This window comes from Mobula hypostoma, chromosome 5, assembly GCF_963921235.1.
Source record: "Mobula hypostoma chromosome 5, sMobHyp1.1, whole genome shotgun sequence".
Taxonomy (NCBI): Eukaryota; Metazoa; Chordata; class Chondrichthyes; order Myliobatiformes; family Myliobatidae; genus Mobula; species Mobula hypostoma.
This window is the reverse complement of record NC_086101.1, coordinates 23593984-23613129: the sequence shown is the minus strand read 5'-3', so window position 1 is coordinate 23613129 and position 19146 is coordinate 23593984. Positions and strand designations below refer to the sequence as shown.

General features: G+C 45.7%; 1 protein-coding gene across 1 annotated transcript in view; it reads left to right on the top strand.

The window, feature by feature from the left end:
* Positions 1-1824: 1824 nt before the first annotated feature.
* Positions 1825-19146, top strand: part of LOC134347289 (uncharacterized) — an 86223-nt gene continuing 68901 nt past the window's right edge. Inside the window, exons 1-4 of the mRNA XM_063049688.1 lie at positions 1825-1945; positions 3475-3591; positions 8089-8190; positions 11099-11212. Coding sequence (XP_062905758.1) covers positions 3498-3591; positions 8089-8190; positions 11099-11212 — 310 coding nt within the window. The 5' untranslated portion in view covers positions 1825-1945; positions 3475-3497. The remainder of the gene's footprint in view (positions 1946-3474; positions 3592-8088; positions 8191-11098; positions 11213-19146) is intronic.

The window sequence follows — 19146 nt, the reverse complement described above, 5'->3', positions numbered from 1 at the left end:
CCTGCGCCAAGTACAGCAGCCCTGAGAGCACCTCACACCTGATGACCAGGTTCTTGCCCGTTATCGATAGGGAGCGCCCTCCCCACAGTCCCAGTTTCTGTTTCACCTTGGCAGTCCGCTCCTGCCAGTTCTTGTTGCACGCCTCAGCCCCTCCGAACCAGATCCCCAACACCTTCACGTGGTCAGACCTGATGGTGAAGGGGACGCTGGATCGGTCGGGCCAGTTGCCGAAGAGCATGGCTTCGCTGTTCGTGCGGTTGACCCTGGCCCCCGACGCTAGCTCGAACTGTTCGCAGGTGCCAATCAACCTGCGAACTGACCTCGGATCAGAGCAGAAGACGGTGACGTCGTCCATGTACAGGGAGGTTTTCACTTGGGTCCCTCCACTGCCTGGCAGCGTCACCCCTCTTATGCCCTCATCCCTCCTGATGGCTTCCGCAAAGGGTTCTATGCAGCAGACAAACAAGACAGAGGAGAGGGGGCAGCCCTGCCTGACTCCAGACCTGATGGGGAAGCTGTCTGTTTCCCACCCGTTGACCTGGACTGCACTACGGATGTCTGTGTAGAGCAGTCTGATCCAATTCCGGATTCCCTCCCCAAATCCCATTTTGGAGAGCACGTCCGCCATGTACGTGTGCGATATCCTGTCGAAGGCTTTCTCCTGGTCCAAGCTGACCATGCAGGCGTCCACCCCCCTGTCCTGCACGTAGGCGATGGTGTCCCTCAGCAGCGCGAGGCTGTCTGAGATCTTCCTGCCCGGTACAGCACAGGTTTGGTCCGGGTGGATCACCTGTCCGAGAGCAGACTTGACCCTGTTGGCGATCGCCTTGGACAGGATCTTGTAATCCACATTCAGGAGAGAGATGGGTCTCCAATTTCTAATGTCCTCTCTCTCCCCCTTCTGCTTGTAGATGAGGGTGATGATGCCCTTCCTCATGGACTCAGACATACTGCCGGCCAGAAGCATAGCGTTGTACGCTTCCAGCAGGTCAGGGCCCATCCAGTTCCACAGAGCCGAGTACAACTCAACCAGTAAGCCGTCGCTTCCGGGAGTCTTACCTGACCCAAAGGAACGGATGGAGCCTGTCAGCTCGTCCAGGGTCAGTGGCTGATCCAGACTCTCCCGCTTGCCGTCGTCTAAGACCTGCGTGATAGACGACAGGAAGTTGCGGGAGGCTGTGGATTCTGTGGCCTTTCCGTCGTACAGACCGGCATAGAAGGACTTGCAGATCCTCAGAATGTCGGTCTGCGAGGACACGACTGAGCCGTCCTCTTCCTTAAGGTTGTGGATCACAGAGCTCCCCCTGTGCACCTTTTGGAAGAAGAAGCGTGAGCACGTCTCGTCCTGCTCCACGGTTTGGACCCTTGATCGGAAGATGATCTTGGAGGATTCGGCGGCGAGGAGCTGGGGTTGCCGGCCCTTCACCTCTCGGAATTCCTCCCTGACATCCACCCCCTTCGACTGCAGAAGGAGAAGTTGCTGCAACTCTGTCTGGAGTTTACGCAGTTCCCTCTGCTCCTGCCTTGCCTTCTGGATACCCTTGCGGATGAAGAACCTCTTAATGTTCTCCTTGGTGGCTTCCCACCAGTGAACCGGGGAATCAAAGAAGGCTTTCAAGGTTCTCCAACCTGTGTACTCCCTCTCTAGTTCCTCGATGTTCTCTGGGGTCAGCAGCTTTACGTTCAGCTTCCAAGCCCCCTGCCTGCCTTCTGGTCCTCCCGTAAGAGACAGGTGGCTCTCAGAAGGCAGTGGTCAGAGAAGAACACCGGCGCGACGTCGGTGGACCTGACCGTGAGGGACTCAGACAGGAAGAGGAAGTCGATCCGGGAGCGGGCTGAGCCGTCAGATCGTGTCCAGGTGGCTTGTGGCTGCGGTCCACCTGTGGGGGTGCCAAAGGCGTCGCGCAGCTTGGCTGTCTTCACCGTTTCCCTCAGGAGTCTGGAGGTACTGTCCAGCCTGCCGGGCCCTCCAGCCGCATCAATGGTGCAGTTGAAGTCTCCGGCCAGAACGACCGGCTGGGACGTCACCAGCAGCTGTGGGAGCTGTTGAAGACGGCCGGCCAGCTGCTCGCTCCGCACGGGGGAGGCGTACACGTTGATCAGCCGGAGCGGAGTGCCCCGGTATTTGACGTCTGCTTCCAGAAGGCGCCCCGCAACCACCTCTTTAACTTGGGTGATTGAGAAGTTGCCTCCCCGCAGCAGAATCCCCAGGCCGGAAGCGCGACAATCGTTACCCCCCGACCACACAGACAAACCTTTTTTCCACCACCGTGACCACCTCCGGTAGTTACGGAGATGTGGTAGTCCGCACTCCTGGAGGAAGGTCACGTCGGCCTTTACAGTGTCCAGGTACTGGAGCTTGCTGACGCATCGCCCAGTACTTTTCAAACTGCGCACATTCAAGCACGCCAATTTAAGGTCTGCCATCATTGTAAGTCTTTTATTTTGGCTGCTCTCCGTCCTCACCCTTGCCATCCTGAGCCTTCATTCCCAACGCCTTTGTGAAGTGTTCCACCTTCTGTGGGCTCAGGTACTGCTGGTAGTACTCCCCCGGGTGTGGCCGTTCTGGTTCTGGGCTCGGGGGGTTGTTGACTTCCTGGGCTGCTTCCCCTTCCGGCTGCTGGGTGCCAGCCGTGGCTCTGCTCCCGGATTCCCGGAGCTCTGTGTGTCTGCTGCTCTCCGCCTTCTGTACTTGGGGGGTGGCCAGCCGACTTTCGCCCTCCTCTCTCCTCCTCTCCACCTGTTCTGCCAGCCGCTTCTTCCGCCGGGGCTGCTGGCCTCCCCCGACTCCTTCCTCCTCTGAAGAGGACAGGGTACCAGAGGCTGTGTGGTTCCCTGCCCTTTTCTTGCGTTGCTCCGCCTTCTGTCGTTTGGCCGCCGCCTTTTGGGTCTTTTTGCGTTTCACGACCTTCTATTCAGTTTCCACCTCAGCTCTCCCCTCCTCCATGGACTCCTGCTCGTCGTTTGCCTGGTCCTGGAGGGTCTGCAGGGGGGTGGCAGGTCTTGGGGTGCTTGCACCTTCCTCCCTGGTTTCATCGTCCGTCCTGTCGGGTGCCTCGTCTGCAGTGCTGGCGGGTACTGCCCACATGTGCATTTGTGTAGCAGCCCCTAACATCAGGTGGAAAGTAGCACCAGAGTGTGTGGTGACACTTGCAGTCTGCCCTGCCCTCAGCACATCCTCAGGTTGTGTTGGTTGTTAATGCAAACAATACATTTCATTGTATGTTGTGATGTAGATCTGATAAATAAATGAATCTGAATAACCCATTCTTGACTGGTATAACGATGCATTGTAATTAATGATTCTCAGAGTAGAGTCAGTCGGTGTCAGCCTGGGTCACAGATTGGTGAGATTAGACTGGGGTTGGAACATTCCCTTCTCAGCAGGAAATTATGGAACATTATGGTTGTTGCATCAGTTGTCATCCACTGCCTGTGAGATGTCTAATGATTTGATTTTAATTTTAATTTCAGTGTTTTCCCTCAAGGATGTTATAATGATTGCTGCATTGACTGCAGGACAGATGATTTCTGCACCATCTCTTCATTCAGCCATGTTACCGGACCAGTGGAAGTGGAAAACCCTCGGAGGTATCTGTCATTGATTAATTTGCTCCTGCATGAACTTTCAGACACCACCCAGTAAACCTGAATGAACTTTAACATAAACAAGGAAAAATGAGGGGAATCAATTCACCACCGACCCCTCCACCCACTTCCCCTCTGTCCCCGTGACCTGTGCGGTGCAATTGCCCATTTTTCTCAGTTTTGAGGTGCTTTGCAGTGACACGGAATACCTGAAACAGTCTTGGAGTCACCTCTGACCAAACGGCAGAAGATATTTGGGAGAAGTGGCCATGAGAGGAGCTGTCTTCATTCACTTGTGTTTACTGCATTGTGTTGTCTCAACTCACTGTGTCCCCAAGTCTGTTTAGAGGTGGGACTGAGGGAAAGATGCCCTTTCATCCTGATGGTGGCTGTGCCTTTGGAAACAGGGACCTCTTTCACATAGAGGGCAGAGTTGTGATGGGAGTTCTACTCCCCATCTAGTGTCAGGGGTTTGAGCAATTGTCTCTCAGACCTGCTGGTGAGCATACAGTACATGTGGCTCTTTCTTTCAGACTTGGTGGTAATTTCTCTTGGGTATTTGCAAAAGTTTATTGAGAAAGAACCTTTCATTCCTACACGGTTTTCTACGAGGGGTGATTGATAAGTTCGTGGCCTAAGGTAGAAGGAGTCAATTTTAGAAAACCTAGTACATTTATTTTTCAGCATAGTTCCCTGCTACATTTACACACTTAGTCCAGCGATCATAGAGCATATGGATCTTAGACCTCCAGAAAGTGTCTACAGCAGGAGTGATTGATAAGTGGTGGCCCAAAGTAGAAGGAGATGAGTTATACAACGCTCGTTACATGCACACACAGGTCAATTCTTTGAGTGATTATACAAAACGTTTGAAGTTAATAACTTATGTTCTTCTACCTTAGGCCACGAACGTATCAATCGCCCCTGCTGTAGACACTTTCTGGAGGTCTAAGATCCATATGCTCCACGACCGCTGGACTAAGTGTGTAAATGTAGGAGGGCACTATGTTGAAAAATAAATGTGCTAGGTTTTCTAAAATTGACTCCATCTACCTTAGGCCATGAACTTATCAATCACCCCTCGTACATGTGTCACCTCTGTCTCCCAGAACCAAAGAAGATGCAACACCTGCTTTATTACCTCTTCCCTTTCCCCATTCCTGGCACACGTATAACCCCTCCAGGTAAAGCAGTGAGTGACTTGTACTTCCAATTCTGTGACCTCACAGCAGTTTCCTGCGCATTGGAGAAACAATTACAGGTTGTATGTCCACTTTGCAGAACACCGAGGGTAACAGTGAGCTTCCAGTTGCCCATCACTTTAGTTTTCTCTCGGATTTCCCGTCTTTAATCTCTTCTCCAGTTCCAGCAAAGCCCATTGAGGAGCAGCATCCCTTATTCCACATTGAGTCCCCAGAGCTGCAATAATGATTTCATCAATTTCAGATAACCAGCCATTCCAGTTTATGTTAGAACTGACCACTTCTGATACAAGATCAGAGTGTCTAACCATAACTCTGTTTTCCACTCTCCACAGATGCAGAAATGGAAAACTAGAATTCTTTCTTATTCCAGATTTCCAGCAACTACAGTGTATCGTACACCATTGTTTTTCTTTCTCTCTTTTATTTCTCAGGATTTCTCTCACTCTTCTGTGACTAGAAACATCAAGACTCTGCACAAATGCTGTTTGTACTGCTGAGTACCTCCAGCATTTTCTATGATACACCCAGTGACCACTTTATCAGCTGCCTCCTGTACCTAATAAAGTGGCCACTGAGTGTGTGTTCATGGTCTTCTGCTGCTGTAGCCCATCCACTCCAAGGTTCGATATGTTGTCTGTCAAAGATGTTCTGCTGCACACCACTGTTGTAACGTGGTTATTTGAATTACGTCACCCTTTTATCAGCTTGAACTAGCCATTCTCCTCTGACTGCTCTTATGAAAACTGTTCCTCACTGGATTTTGTTGGGTTTTTTTGCTTTTTGGACCATTTTCTGTAAACTCTTGAGACCATTGTGCATGAAAATCTCAGTAGATTAGCAGATTCTGAGATTCTCAAACCACATCTGTCACCAACAATCATTCCACAGTCAAAGTCACTTAGATCACATTTCTTGCCCATTCTAGTGTTTGGTCTGAACAACAATTGAACCTCATGACAATGTTTGAATGCGATTATGCATTGAGTTACTGCCACATGATTGGCTGATTCAATATTCATATTAATGAGCAAGTATACAGGTGTACCTAATAAAGTGGCCACTGAGTGTATTTCAGATTCCCAACATGTGGAGTTTTCCAGTCACTGTATTGTTTTGGACACATTCAAGGCATTGTGTTCAGCTCCAGTCACCTGGCAACTGGATGGATTTGAATGACCAGACAGTGACGTTGCCATGGCTGAGCTGCAGGATTTTGCTTTTATTTAAATGCAGAGAGGTGATGATGGGAGATTTCAAAGTAGGAGGATCAATATCTAAGGAGAAGGAACCATTAACAATGTCACTTAACATTTGCCCTGGAAGAGAATTTGGCAATGAATAGGATCAATTGAACAAGATCGGGCAGGATTAGAACGGGAATGGTATATCAAAGTTTCATCTCCTTAAGTGCAGCCACACAATAAAGAAACTCAAATAAACCATTAGAAAAGAAAACTGTTAACAGCCAAAGCATGCAAACAATAAAAGTAAGCAAATAACATTCAGAACTGAAGTTGATGAAAGTGAGTCCACAGACATGAAGCCTGACACAGACACATGGTGGCTTTGTAGATAAACTGAAATTAGAACTGAGATGGGATAGAATCCAGTGAGAGAGAGATGCAATTTCAACACCAGGGCAACAGGAATATTTGGGAACATTGATCCAGCGGGCAAAGGGATGGGAGGGAACCACAGAGACAGGTGGACAGTCTCAGTCACGCCCATTTATGGGCATCTAACATGTTGTTGGAAGCAAAATTACAGAGACAAGAGCAAATGAGGGATTATTCTTGCACTTCAGGTTAATCTTTGAACAAATAATTTAGTGATGGGGAGGAAGCCCGATGATGCTGAATTAGGTGCAGCTGGATCTGATGGTTTGGAACAGTTCTCACCAAGGGCATTTACTGTTATGTCTTTTACATTTGGGGGAGATGAGTTGGAGAATTTAGAATAGAATATAGAATAGTACAGCACAGTACAGGCCCTTCGGCCCACAATGTTGTGCCGACCTTTAAACACTACCTCCTATGTAACTCCCCGACTTAAATTCCTTCATATACCTGTCTAGCAGTCTCTTAAATTTCACTAATGTTTCTGCCTCCACCACTGACTCGGGCAGTGCATTGCACGCACCAACCACTCTCTGAGTAAAAAACCTTCCTCTAATATCCCCCTTGAACTTCCCACCCCTTACCTTAAAGCCATGTCCTCTTGTACTGAGCAGTGGTGCCCTGGGGCAGAGGTGCTGGTTGGCCACTCTATCTATTCCTCTTAATATCTTGTATGCCTCTATCACGTCTCCTCTCATCTTCCTTCTCTCCAAAGAGTAAAGCCCTAGCTCCCTTAATCTCTGATCATAATGCACACTCTCTAAACCAGGCAGCATCCTGGTAAATCTCCTCTGTACCCTTTCCAGTGCTTCCACATCCTTCCCATAGTGAGGCGACCAGAACTGGACACAATACTCCAAGTGTGGCCTAACCAGAGTTTTATAGAGCTGCATTATTACCCTGAGACTCTTAAACTCTATCCCTCGACTTATGAAAGCTAACACCCCATAAGCTTTATTAACTACCCTATCTACCTGTGAGGCAACTTTCAGGGATCTAAGGACATGTAACCCAAGATCCCTCTGCTCCTCCACACTACCAAGTATCCTGCCATTTACTTTGTACTCTGCCTTGGAGTTTGTCCTTCCAAAGTGTACCACCTCACACTTCTCCAGGTTGAACTCCATCTGCCACTTCTCAGTCCACTTCTGCATCCCATCAATATCTCTCTGCAATCTTCGACAATCCTCTGCACTATTCTCAACACCACCCCCTTTGTGTCGTCTGCAAACTTGCCAACCCAGCCTTCTACCCCCACATCCAGGTCGTTGATAAAAATCACGAAAATCAGAGGTCCCAGAACTAATCCTTGGGGGACACCACTAGTCACAACCCTCCAATCTGAATGTACTCCCTCCACCACAACCCTCTGCTTTCGGCATGCGAGCCAATTCTGAATCCACCTGGCCAAACTCCCCTGGATCCCATGCCTTCCGACTTTCTGAATAAGCCTACCGTGTGGAACCTTGTCAAATGCCTTACTAACATCCATATAGATCACAATTTGCCATTGGTAACAACTGGGGTGAGAGAGTAACAGTTAAAGTGGGGTCAAGGATGGGATTATGATTGCTCCCTAGGGAGCTAGCATTGATTGATGGCCAGAATGGCCTTCAGTGTCATAATCAGTCTGCATAGGTTGTTTTGACTTTCATGTTCTTTTTTTTATTTCTCCACAGGCCTTCTAGGAAACAGATTTTATTTTCTAAGCCTGTGGATCTCTCATACCTTGTCTTTTATCGCCATGTATATTGCGTTAATTTATTGGCTTGTGGATAAAGGTACGTCCACCAATACTCTCATGATTCACAGTTGTTTAATTCAAAGTTGTTTAATGTCGTTTCCTTGTACACAAATGTAAAGGAGAACAAAATAATTGTTATTCCGGATCTGATGCAGCTAAATAATAATATTTTAATAACAATACTAACAATAGAGGTGTATAAGATGAAGAGGGGCATTGATCATGTGGACAGCCAAAGGCTTTTTACCAGGGCTGAAATGGCTAACATGAGGGGGCATAGTTTTAAACTACTTCGAAATGGGTACAGAGGAGATGTCAGGGGTAAGTTTTTCACACAGATTATGGTGGGTGTGTGGAATGCACTGCCGGTGGCGGTGATGGAAGCGGATAAAATAGGGTCTTTTAAGAGTCTCTTAGATAGGTCCATGGAGCTTAGAAAAATAGAGGGCTATGCGTTCAGGAAATTTGAGGCAGTTTCTAGAGTAGGTTGCATGGTCAGTACAACATTTTGGGCTGAAGTGTCTGTAATGTGCTGTAAATTTCTATGTTCTAAGTTCTGAAAATATTCACTCGGCTGCCATGGAATTGAGGTGGAATCAGGTCAGCCCTAGTCCCAAGCAGCTGCTTAAGAACTGGATTTGTTTGAGGCTTTAATTGTGTTCATACAATGATATCACAATGTCAGCACACAGAGACCAGTAGTTTATTGTCTCTGGGTTAGTTTCCTGGAGTCTCTACCCAGTTCCCATCATGAGAGATTCCAGTGGGATGCTCAATATCACCCTCTCAGGACAAGCTGAGGGGAGTAACTACAGGACCCACATCCCCCAAACCAGTGTGAGGGAAGTGTTGCATTTTCAGAAGTCTGTTCTTGGGCATTTAAACAAGTGATGGGAACTTCAGACGGTGTTACTGAGGCTACATTTACTCACTGAGAGGAGACCATGGCAGGTAGTCAGGAGCATCTCCGAGTTCCAGTCTAATGACACTGCAGTTTCCCGACAGGAGGATGTTGCACAGGGAATGACATCACCAGTGTTGTGGATGTGGAAACCCCATTAGGGTGTGAGGATGACCACTGTACACAGCACACTGTTGAATTTCTGTGGAGGGCATTTCCACCTTGGAAAAAGTAAAACACTGAATCAAAACGGTGCTTTGTAAGGGAATTTCTGTGATAACTTTTCTCAGTCCCAACATGTGGAAATAGCTTCCATCTACCATTAACATCTTGAAAACTCCAATTTCACCTGAGTAAACTGCAGGGAATGCAGTTCTAGTCTGTGTAATCTCTCATAATTTAACACTCCAGTACACCTCTGCCTTTGGATGAGACAGTAATCCAAGGAACCATTTACGTTCCATGGGAGAATGTAACAGATCACCTAGTGCTATTTCCTAAGAGCAAAAAAGTTCTCACCAATATCCAAGCACATTGTAAAGAAGGCACCACACTTCAGGAAGGATTGGACTAGAAAAAGTGCAGAAACAATTCACCAAGGTGTTAGCCGGGTAGGCTGGGATTGTTTTACCTGCAGCACAGCAGGCTGAGACATGACCTTCAAGAGGTTTATTAATTTTTGATGGGCATAGTTTAAGTAGGTTTTCAATCCTTTTCTCAGATTAAGGGAGTGTGAAACTAGAGGGCACAGGTTCAAAGAGTTAAAGGAGAGAGATAAAGGGGTTCTGAGGGGCTAGTTTCTCATACAGAAGGTAGTGGGCATGTGGAATGAGCTCGGAGGAAGTGGTAGAGGTACTAACAATTACAACATTTAAAAGTTATTTAGACAGGAATGTGGATAGGGGTATATTGGCCAAATGGAAGTAAATGGCAACACACATAAAAGTTGCTGGTGAACACAGCAGGCCAGGCAGCATCTCTAGGAAGAGGTACAGTCGATGTTTTGGGCCGAGACCCTTCGTCAGGATTAACTGAAAGAAGAGCTAGTAAGGGATTTGAAAGTGGAAGGGGGAGGGGGAGATCCAAAATGATAGGAGAAGACAGGAGGGGGAGGGATGGGGCCAAGAGCTGGACAGTTGATGGGACCAGTTTAGGTAAGCACCTTGGTTAGCATGGATGAGTTAGGCTTCATGACCAGATTTTCTTCTTGACCACAGTTGAAAGGTGTTCTGACATTACAAACTCCTTTTGCATTGTGAAAATTCACAGAATTTGTCTGAGTTTTTCAATATATGTACATCAGTGTAGAGATATGCAGAGTCAGGAAGCTGTCAGAAATGCTCCTATTTCCTTCCTCTGTTCACTGTCCATTCCAACCCTAAACTTCTGGAGTGAGGGAGCTGGTGACAGTGACTGACATGTCTGAGTGTTTGATGAATGCCATGTACAGCTTTTTCTTCTCTGATGGACTGTTGACCACATCATGAAATGAGGGAAATTAGCTTGCAATCACTTTGAATGCAGCCAGTGAGGAATTTCCACCAGTGAAGAATTGGCATCGAGCTCCAGTTATGAACAGTAGATGCTACGGAAATCGGTCGGAATTGGAATGAAATTTTCAGCAACTTTCTGTGAAATTTATGGGTTTCTCCATAAACAACTGTTGTGGATGTTGGGAGAAAGAAACTATGGACCTTAATGAACTCCTTAAGGTCTGATCATTGGAACCAGAAGGAGCAGCCAGTGCAGAAATTGGCAGCAGGTGACATGTAAAGACTGGGCTGGACACCCACATGGAAAATAGAGTGGGCACTATGAATTATTCATTCTTGCCTGGCATTGCAGTTCAGTATCTTGTTAATCTATACAGGGTCTGCTGGTGCAGGTTTGGGTCACAGGTTGGCACACTGGGTGGGAATTGGCATGTTCCCTCCACTGGGACATCAGTGTAAGAGTTTGGTTGTTGCAACAACTGAAGGTTTTCGTTGACATTCCTCTGGAACTTTGTTACATGTTTGCTTATTTGATTTATTTTTAATTGCAGGCCTTTCACTGTTGGACTTTGCAGTATTTGGTGTAATGATAGTAGGGCTGCAGCTTTCTTCATTTTATATCAAAGCACTTGCAGATGTGACTGAGATCGGGGAATTACTGAGAGGTATCTGTCATTGTTTAATACACATGGGTGTAAATTTGCAAGCAAGTGATATGTGACATATTTTCAAAAAGAAAAAAATATCAAATTAAATCTTCTCTGAATTATCAACACTCAGTGCCAACTCCTGTCCTGACCAGAACACTACATTTAGGTGAAGTTGTCCTGTTCATTCCAGTTATGAGCTGATGTTTTGCAGCGACAGAGAATGCCTGGAGATATTTGGGAATTGTCTCTGAACTGACTCCAGAGGGTCTTTAATAGAAGGGACCCTGAGAGGAGCTGACTCAATCCATTTGTGTTTCACATTGTGTTCAACTTTAATGTAACACAAAATCAGTTTGGAGCTGAGGACCGAGGGAATGGTTCCCTCATGATCCTGATAGTGACAAGGTTGGGAAGGGGTAGGACTGTCTCCCTTGTGTCTCTTTTGGATACTGACAACAACGTTTTCATTCAACAGCAGCTTTCAGCTCTGTGGCTTTTACCCCCAATTTCCTTTCCAGGTTATAAGACATCGAAGTTCATAATATTGTTGTTCCTTCCTCATATCCTCATTCAGGAACTTCCTAGCCAGGTCCTTAGATTCATTGAGTCATAGAAAAGTCTATACAGAAACATATAGTCTATAATGAACTATTTTAAACTGCTTCCTTCCATCATCCTGCACCAGGACCATAGCCCTCCATACCCCGACTATCAAAACTTCTGTTAAGTATTGAAATCGAGCTCACATGCACCACATGTTGGCAGCTCAGTCCACACTCTCACGACCCTCAGAGTGAAGAAGTTTCCCCTCATGTCCCCCTTAAACTTTTTACCTTTTACCCTTAACCCATGGCCTGTGATTGTAGTCCCACCCAACCTCAGTGGAAATAGCCTACTTGCATTTACCCTATCCATTCCTATCATGATTTTGTATACCTCTATCAAATCTCCTCTCAATCTTCTCAATCAAGGAATAAAGTCTTAACCTATTCAGTCTTTCCTTGTAGGTCAGGTCCTCCAGACCCACCAATATCCTTGTAAATTTTTTTTGTACTCTTTCAACTTGTTTACGTCTTTTCTGTAAGTAGGTGACCAAAACTGTACACAATACTCTAAATTAGGTCACACCAACATTTTAAACAACTTCAACATAACATCCCAACTCCTGCACGCAATACTTTGATTTATGAAGGCCAATGTGGCAAAATGTTTCTTTATGACCCTATCTTCCAGTGATGCCACTTTCAATGAATTATGGACCTCTATTCCCAGATCCCTTTGTTCTACCACACTCCTCAGTGCCCTACCATTCTCTGTGTAAGGCGTACACAGAGGTTGGTCCTCCCAAAGTGCATCACCTCGCACTTGTCTGCATTAAATGCCATCTGCCCATTTTTCCAGTAGGTCCAGATCCCCCTGCAAGCCATGATGGCCTTCCTTGCTGTTCATGATACCCCCAATCTTGGTGTCATCTGGAAATCTACTGATCCAGTTAACCACATTATCATCCAGATCGTTGATACAGATGGCAAACAACAATCTGGCACCGATCCCTGCAAAAATAAATTTTCAACACAGATTATAGGTCAATCATAGAGCAAAACCTCCAGCTCCTGGCATTAATATAATGAAAAGTACTGAGAAGCTTCGGAGGCAAATTGCAAAATAATTTGTCAGCAAGTCACAGGGAACAATGATGATGCAGGTGACCCTGGACTGAACATAGAGTTCGGTTTAAAAGGAGGAGCACAAGTGCAGAGTTTCAGACAGGGAAGTTCAGAGTTTGGTCTTTGTGGTAAATCAAAGCACACACACCAGTGGTGGAGCAATGAAGATCAGAGTTCACAGAAGGAGAGAGTTGAAGAAATGCAGAAATTTTGACAGATGTACTGTGGAAAGCATTCTAACTGAATGCTTCAACATCTGGAATGAAGAGCCATGATACAGGATCAGAATAAGCTGCAGAAAGTTGTAAACTCAGTCAGCTCCATCATGGGCACCAGCCTCCCCAGCATTCAGGACATCTTCAAAATGCAGTGTGTTAAAAAGGTAGAATGTATCACTAAGGCCATGCCAGGACATGCCCTCTTCTCATTGCTGCCATCAAAGAAGTACAGGAGCCTGAAGACACACACTCAATGTTTCAGTAACAGCTTATTTCCCTCTGCTGTCAGATTTCTGAGTGGACAATGAACCCATGAACACTTACTCGGTGTGTTTTATGCCTTACTTAATTACGTGGTTACATCCTAACGTAATTTATAGTATTTGTTGCTATGAATTGCAATGTACTGCTGCCAAAAAACAACAAATTTCACAACATGCAGTATGCCTGTGATATAAGACCCATTTCAGATTCCGGGTGAAGAGACCTCAGTGGAGGCAGGGTATTCATTAGTCTCACAGCCTGAGGGAAGAAGCTGTTACACCTCTGACAGTCCTCGGCCTGATGCTCCTGTACTTCATTCCTGATGGTAGTGGGTCAAAGGCTGGGTCACCGACTCTCCTGTCCATGTGCTGCATAAAAAAGCTTTGCTGAATCCATCAGGATGACGAAGAACAGCATAACAAGTGTGATTTTGCCAGGCATTGGGAGATGTTTATGTACAAGGATGATGTCATCATCTTCTGCTCAGACTCCCAATCAGATTGCAGATTGATGAGCGTCTACAACCAGTCTGAGTTGGCATCACGGACCAGTGTCAACCGGGGGAAGAGTGAGGCCAAGCTCTTCAACATGGTTGTTATTCTGGGTGGAGGTCTGAGACTAGTGGTGTTTTGTCGGTATCTGTGCTGGGACCTCTGTTGTTTGTAATGCAGAAATGACTTGGATGGAAATTTAGGTGGTAACTTTTCTGATGACAAAAAAGAACATTGACAGAGTTGCAGAGATTATACAGATATTGTGTGCAGTTTTTGTTTGCCCAGTTGCAAGAAGGATGTGGAGGCTTTGGAGAAGGTGCAGTAAAGCTTTACCAAGATGCTGCCTGGATTAGAGGGGATGAACTATAAAAAGAGGTTGGGCAAGCTCGGATTGTTTTATCTGGAGTGTCAAAGGCTGGGAGTGGGGGGAGTACCTGACAAAAGTTTATAAAATAATGAGAGAAGTAGATAGGGTAGACAGTCAGCCTTTTTTCCCAGGGTGGAAATGTTGAAAACTAGAGGCTGTAGCTTGAAAATCAATGGGGAAAAGTTTAGAGGAGAAGAGCAAGGTAAATTATTTTACAGAGTGCCAAGTGTCTGGAGCAGGCTGCCAGGGGTGGGGAGGCATTTGAAAGGCATACAAACAGGCAGAAGAATCTGCAGGGAATGGAGGGATATGGATCATGTTCAGGCAGAAGGGTTGAGTTTGATTGGTATCATGTTCAGCACAGACACTCTGCCTCAGGGCCAGTTGGAGAGGATCCAAGTCACCGGTCAGGCAGGAGCTGATATGTTTCATCATCAACCTTCAAAACACTTCATCTCTGTGGATGTAAGTGCAACTGGGAGATCGCCATTGAAGCAGATCACCACGCTCTTCCTGAGCACCAATATAAATGAAGCTTGCTTGATGCAGGTGGTACCACACACTGCTGAAGAAAGAGGTTAAAGATCTCAGTGAACATACCGGCCAGCTGATCAGCACAGGTCTTTAGTACGTGACCAGTTGCCCAGTCTGGTCCAGGTGCTTTCCTGCGATTCATCCTCCTGAGGACAACCCGCACTTCAGATCATCGGATCATCGGGGGATGTGGGAGATTGCGATGTTTCCTCCATGTTCTGATAGTCAACGTGAACAGAGAAAACATTGAGCTCATCTGGAAGTGAAGCTCTGCTGTCTCCCATGTTACTTGATTTAACTTTATAAGAGGTGATAGCATTCAAACCCTGCCACAGCTGTCGAGGATCCCATCGTTGATTCAAGTTTGGATTGGAACTTCAACTTTGCCTGTGAGATCACTTCCCAGAGGTCATACCTGTACCTCTTGTAGCTTTCTTGGTCTCCAGACATGAATTCCTCTGATGTGGCCCTCAGCATATTTTGGATCTCATGGTTCATCCAGGGCGTGGGATTGTGGAATGCTCTGAATAATTTTAGACCATTAAAGGTAGGAGCAGAATTAGGCCATTTGGCCCATTGATTCTGCTCTGCCATTCAATCATGGCTGATCCTTTTTTCCCCTCCTCAACCCCGTTCCCCAGCCTTCTCCCCATAATCTTTGATGCCGTGTCCAGTCAAGAACCAAGAACCTATCAATATCTGCCCTAAATACACCCAAGGTTCTGGCCTCCACAGCTGCCTCTGGTAACAAATGCCACAAATTCACCACATTCTGGCTAAAGAAATTTCTCCATATCTCTGCTTTAAATGGATGCCCCTCTATCCTGAGGCTGTGCTTTCCTGTCCTAGGTTCCCCCACCATGGGAAACACGCTTTCCACATCTACTCTGTCTAAACCTTTCAATGTTCGAAAGGTTTCACTGAGATCCCCTCTCAACCTTCTAAATTCCAGTGAGTACAGACCCAGAGCTATCAAAAGTTCTTTGTATGATAACCCTTTCATTCCTGGAATCATCCTTGTTAACCGCCTCTGGAGCTCTCCAATGCCAGCACATCTTTTCTTAGATAAGGAGCCCAAAACTGTTCACAATACTCAAGGTGAGGCCTCACCAATGCCTTATAAAGCCTCAGCATCACATCCCTGCTCTTGTATTCAAGACCTCTTGAAATGAATTCATTGCGGTAGATCTTTGTTTCATGATCAGCATACCGTTAAGTGGCATATGTTCACTCTGATGCTGACAAAAGCTTTCTTTCTTTCATCTGACCAAAGTCCTCATTTTTCACTTTACACAGTATTTTTCTATTTTTCCTTAACTTCTGCTCATCAGATATGTGAGGTCACTTCTCAGAACTGCCTGTGATGCACAGAGACCTGTGCATTGCTTGGGAATGTTCCCAGTGTCCCGTGGAATTTTCCTTCTATGATGTCATGTGACACTTGAAAATTATTCAGATTTGGGAGGCTTTTGGATTTTGGAATTTGGGGTAAGTGGTATCCAGCGTTTGCTGGCCACACTCTCAGTGAAAATATTGTCCCTTTGATTCTTATTAAATCTTTCAGCTTCATCTTATACCCTCCAATACTTGATTTCCAAGCCCTGGGAATTAGACTGTGCACATTCACCCTGTCTATCCACCCTCATAGTTTCAGTCAGTCCAGAAGACACCTCTCATTCTCCTATACTTCAGTTTAAAGAGTCCCAGCCCATGAACCTCTCGCCATAGCTCAGTCCCCACAAGTAGTGGAAAAGTTATTGGAAGGTATACTAAGAGGTTGGATATATGAGTACTTGGATAGTCAGCGTGGCTTTGTGTGTGATAGTTTGTGTCTAACCAATATTTAAGAGTTTTTTGAGGAAGTTTCCTGAAAAATGATGAAGGCAAAGCAGTGGATATCGTCTACATGGAGATTAGCAAGGCAGTTAACATGGTCCCAAATGCGAGGTTGGTCAGAAAGGTTCAGTCGTTTGGCATTCAGGATGAGATAGTAAATTGATTAGCTATTGGCTTGGTGGGAGAAGCCAGGGAATGGTAGAAGAGGGTTGTCTCTCTGACTGGAGGCCTATGATTAGTGGAGTGCCGCAGGGGTTGTGCTGGGTCCATTGTATAAGACATTAGAGAGGCCTGATTTGGAGTACTATTTGCACTTATGGTCAGCTGCCTACAGGAAGGATGCAAGAAATTTTGAAAGAGTACATCGAAAATTTACAAGAATATCACCAGGACTGGAGAACTCGAATTATGCAAAAGATTGAACAGGTTAGGACTTTATTCCTTGGAACATAGAAGATTGAGGGGAGATTTGATAGAGGTACACAAAATTATGAGGGGTTTGGATAGGGTAAATGCAAGCAGGTTTTTTCCACTGATTTTGGGTGGATCTACGACTAGAGGTCATGGGTTAAGGGTGAAAGGTGAAAGCGGAAACATCTTCACCCATATAGCTTTGAGAGTGTGGAATGAAGAGCCAGCACAAGTAGTGCATGTGGGCCTGATTTGAATGCTTGAGGAAAGTTTGGAGAGGTGCATGGATGGCAGGTGTATGAAGGGCTATGGTCCGGGTGCAGGTCGATGGAAGGATGCAGTTTAAAAGGTTCAGCACATACTAGATGGGCCAAAGGGTCTGTCTATGTGCTATACTTTTCTATGACTCTATAAGTCCTGGCAACATCCTCACAAGTCTCATGTGTACACTTTCCAGCTGATGGCATCTCTCCTGTAGGAGGGTGACCAAAACTGCTTCACTACTGTAACTGGACTAGGAACCAGACATTCAAACATCAAATTTCTCATTGAGTTAGGAGATGCCAACAAGAATTTTTGAATTGGAAAGGCAGGCTGGTGATGGGCAACTTAATTAAAATAATATCTTGAAGTTGGATGTGGGGAGGGAGGTGGTTAGTGTTTGGTCTATGAGAGGGGTATTGTCGGAGGTTTAATAGGCAGAAGATCAATCTTGTCAAATTTGATAATATTCAGTGAGGGAATATTGGTAATGAATAGAAGGTATGCTTCATGGGTAAGTTTAACCTGGTCCCAACATATCAATGTAGTTATGAAGAAGGCAAGACAGCGGCTATACTTTATTGGGAGTTTGAAGAGGTTTGACATGTCAACAAATACACTCAAAAACTTCTATAGTTGTACCGTGGAGAGCATTCTGATAGGCTACATCACTGTCTGGTATGGAGGGGCTACTGCACAGGACCGAAAGAAGCTGTAGAAGGTTGTAAATCTAGTCGGCTCCATCTTGGGTACTAGCCTACAAAGCACCCAGGACATCTTCAGGGAGCGGTGTCTCAGAAAGGCAGCTTCCATTATGAAGGACCTCCAGCACCCAGGGCATGCCCTTTTCTCACTGTTACCATTGGGTAGGAGGTACAGAAGCCTGAAGGCACACACTCAGCAATTCAGGAACAGCTTCTTCCCTTCTGCCATCCGATTCATAAATGGACATTGAATAATTGGACACTGCCTCACTTTTTTTTAATATACAATATTTCTGTTTTTGCACATTTTAAGAAATCTATTCAATATATGTATACTGTAATTGTAATACTTGTTCATTTATTATTATTATTTTATTATTATTATATTTATTTCCCTGCTAGATTATGTATTGCATTGAACTGCTGCTAAGTTAACAAGATTCACGTCACATGTTGGTGATAATAAACCTGATTCTGATTCTGGAGGGATACTGAGATAAAATTTCATGATAGGCAACAAGGACAGAAAGGAGAGAGGCTGATGAATAGTCTGACCCACAAGTCTCCATGGAGACAGGAGACTGATGAATAGTCAGACCCACAAGTCTCCATGGAGACAGGAGACTGATGAATAGTCAGACCCACAAGTCTCCAGGGAGACAGGAGGCTGATGAATAGTCTGACCCACAAGTCTCCATGGAGACAGGAGACTGATGACACTGGGATCAGGAACAGAAAACAAGTTGCTGGAGGAACCTGGTGGGTCAGCAGCATCTGTGAAGGTAAAGGGGGTGCACACAAAAAATGGTCCTGCCGAAGGGTTTTGGCCTGAAACATCAACTCTACTTTTTTCTGCCTGGCCTGCCAAGTTCCTCCTGCATTATGTGTGTATTCCTCAGATATCCAGTATCTGCAGGTTTACTCTTGTTTAAGATAAAGGGGTTGTCAACATTTCAGGTTGAGACCTGATGCAGCCTGTTTTATTTTTACACAAGCGTTCATGGTTTGTTTCATATCAAGGTGATGACCTGGGGGATAACTTTGGATTCTAGTTCATCTTTAAACAGTCCAGTGGGCAAGAGCTGAATGTTTTGGTGATTGATTAAACCAGTTCATCAGACACAGTGTTCAGGCCTATTAATCTTGAGCGTATATCATCATGCAATATCATCACCAATCTCAACAACCCTGAG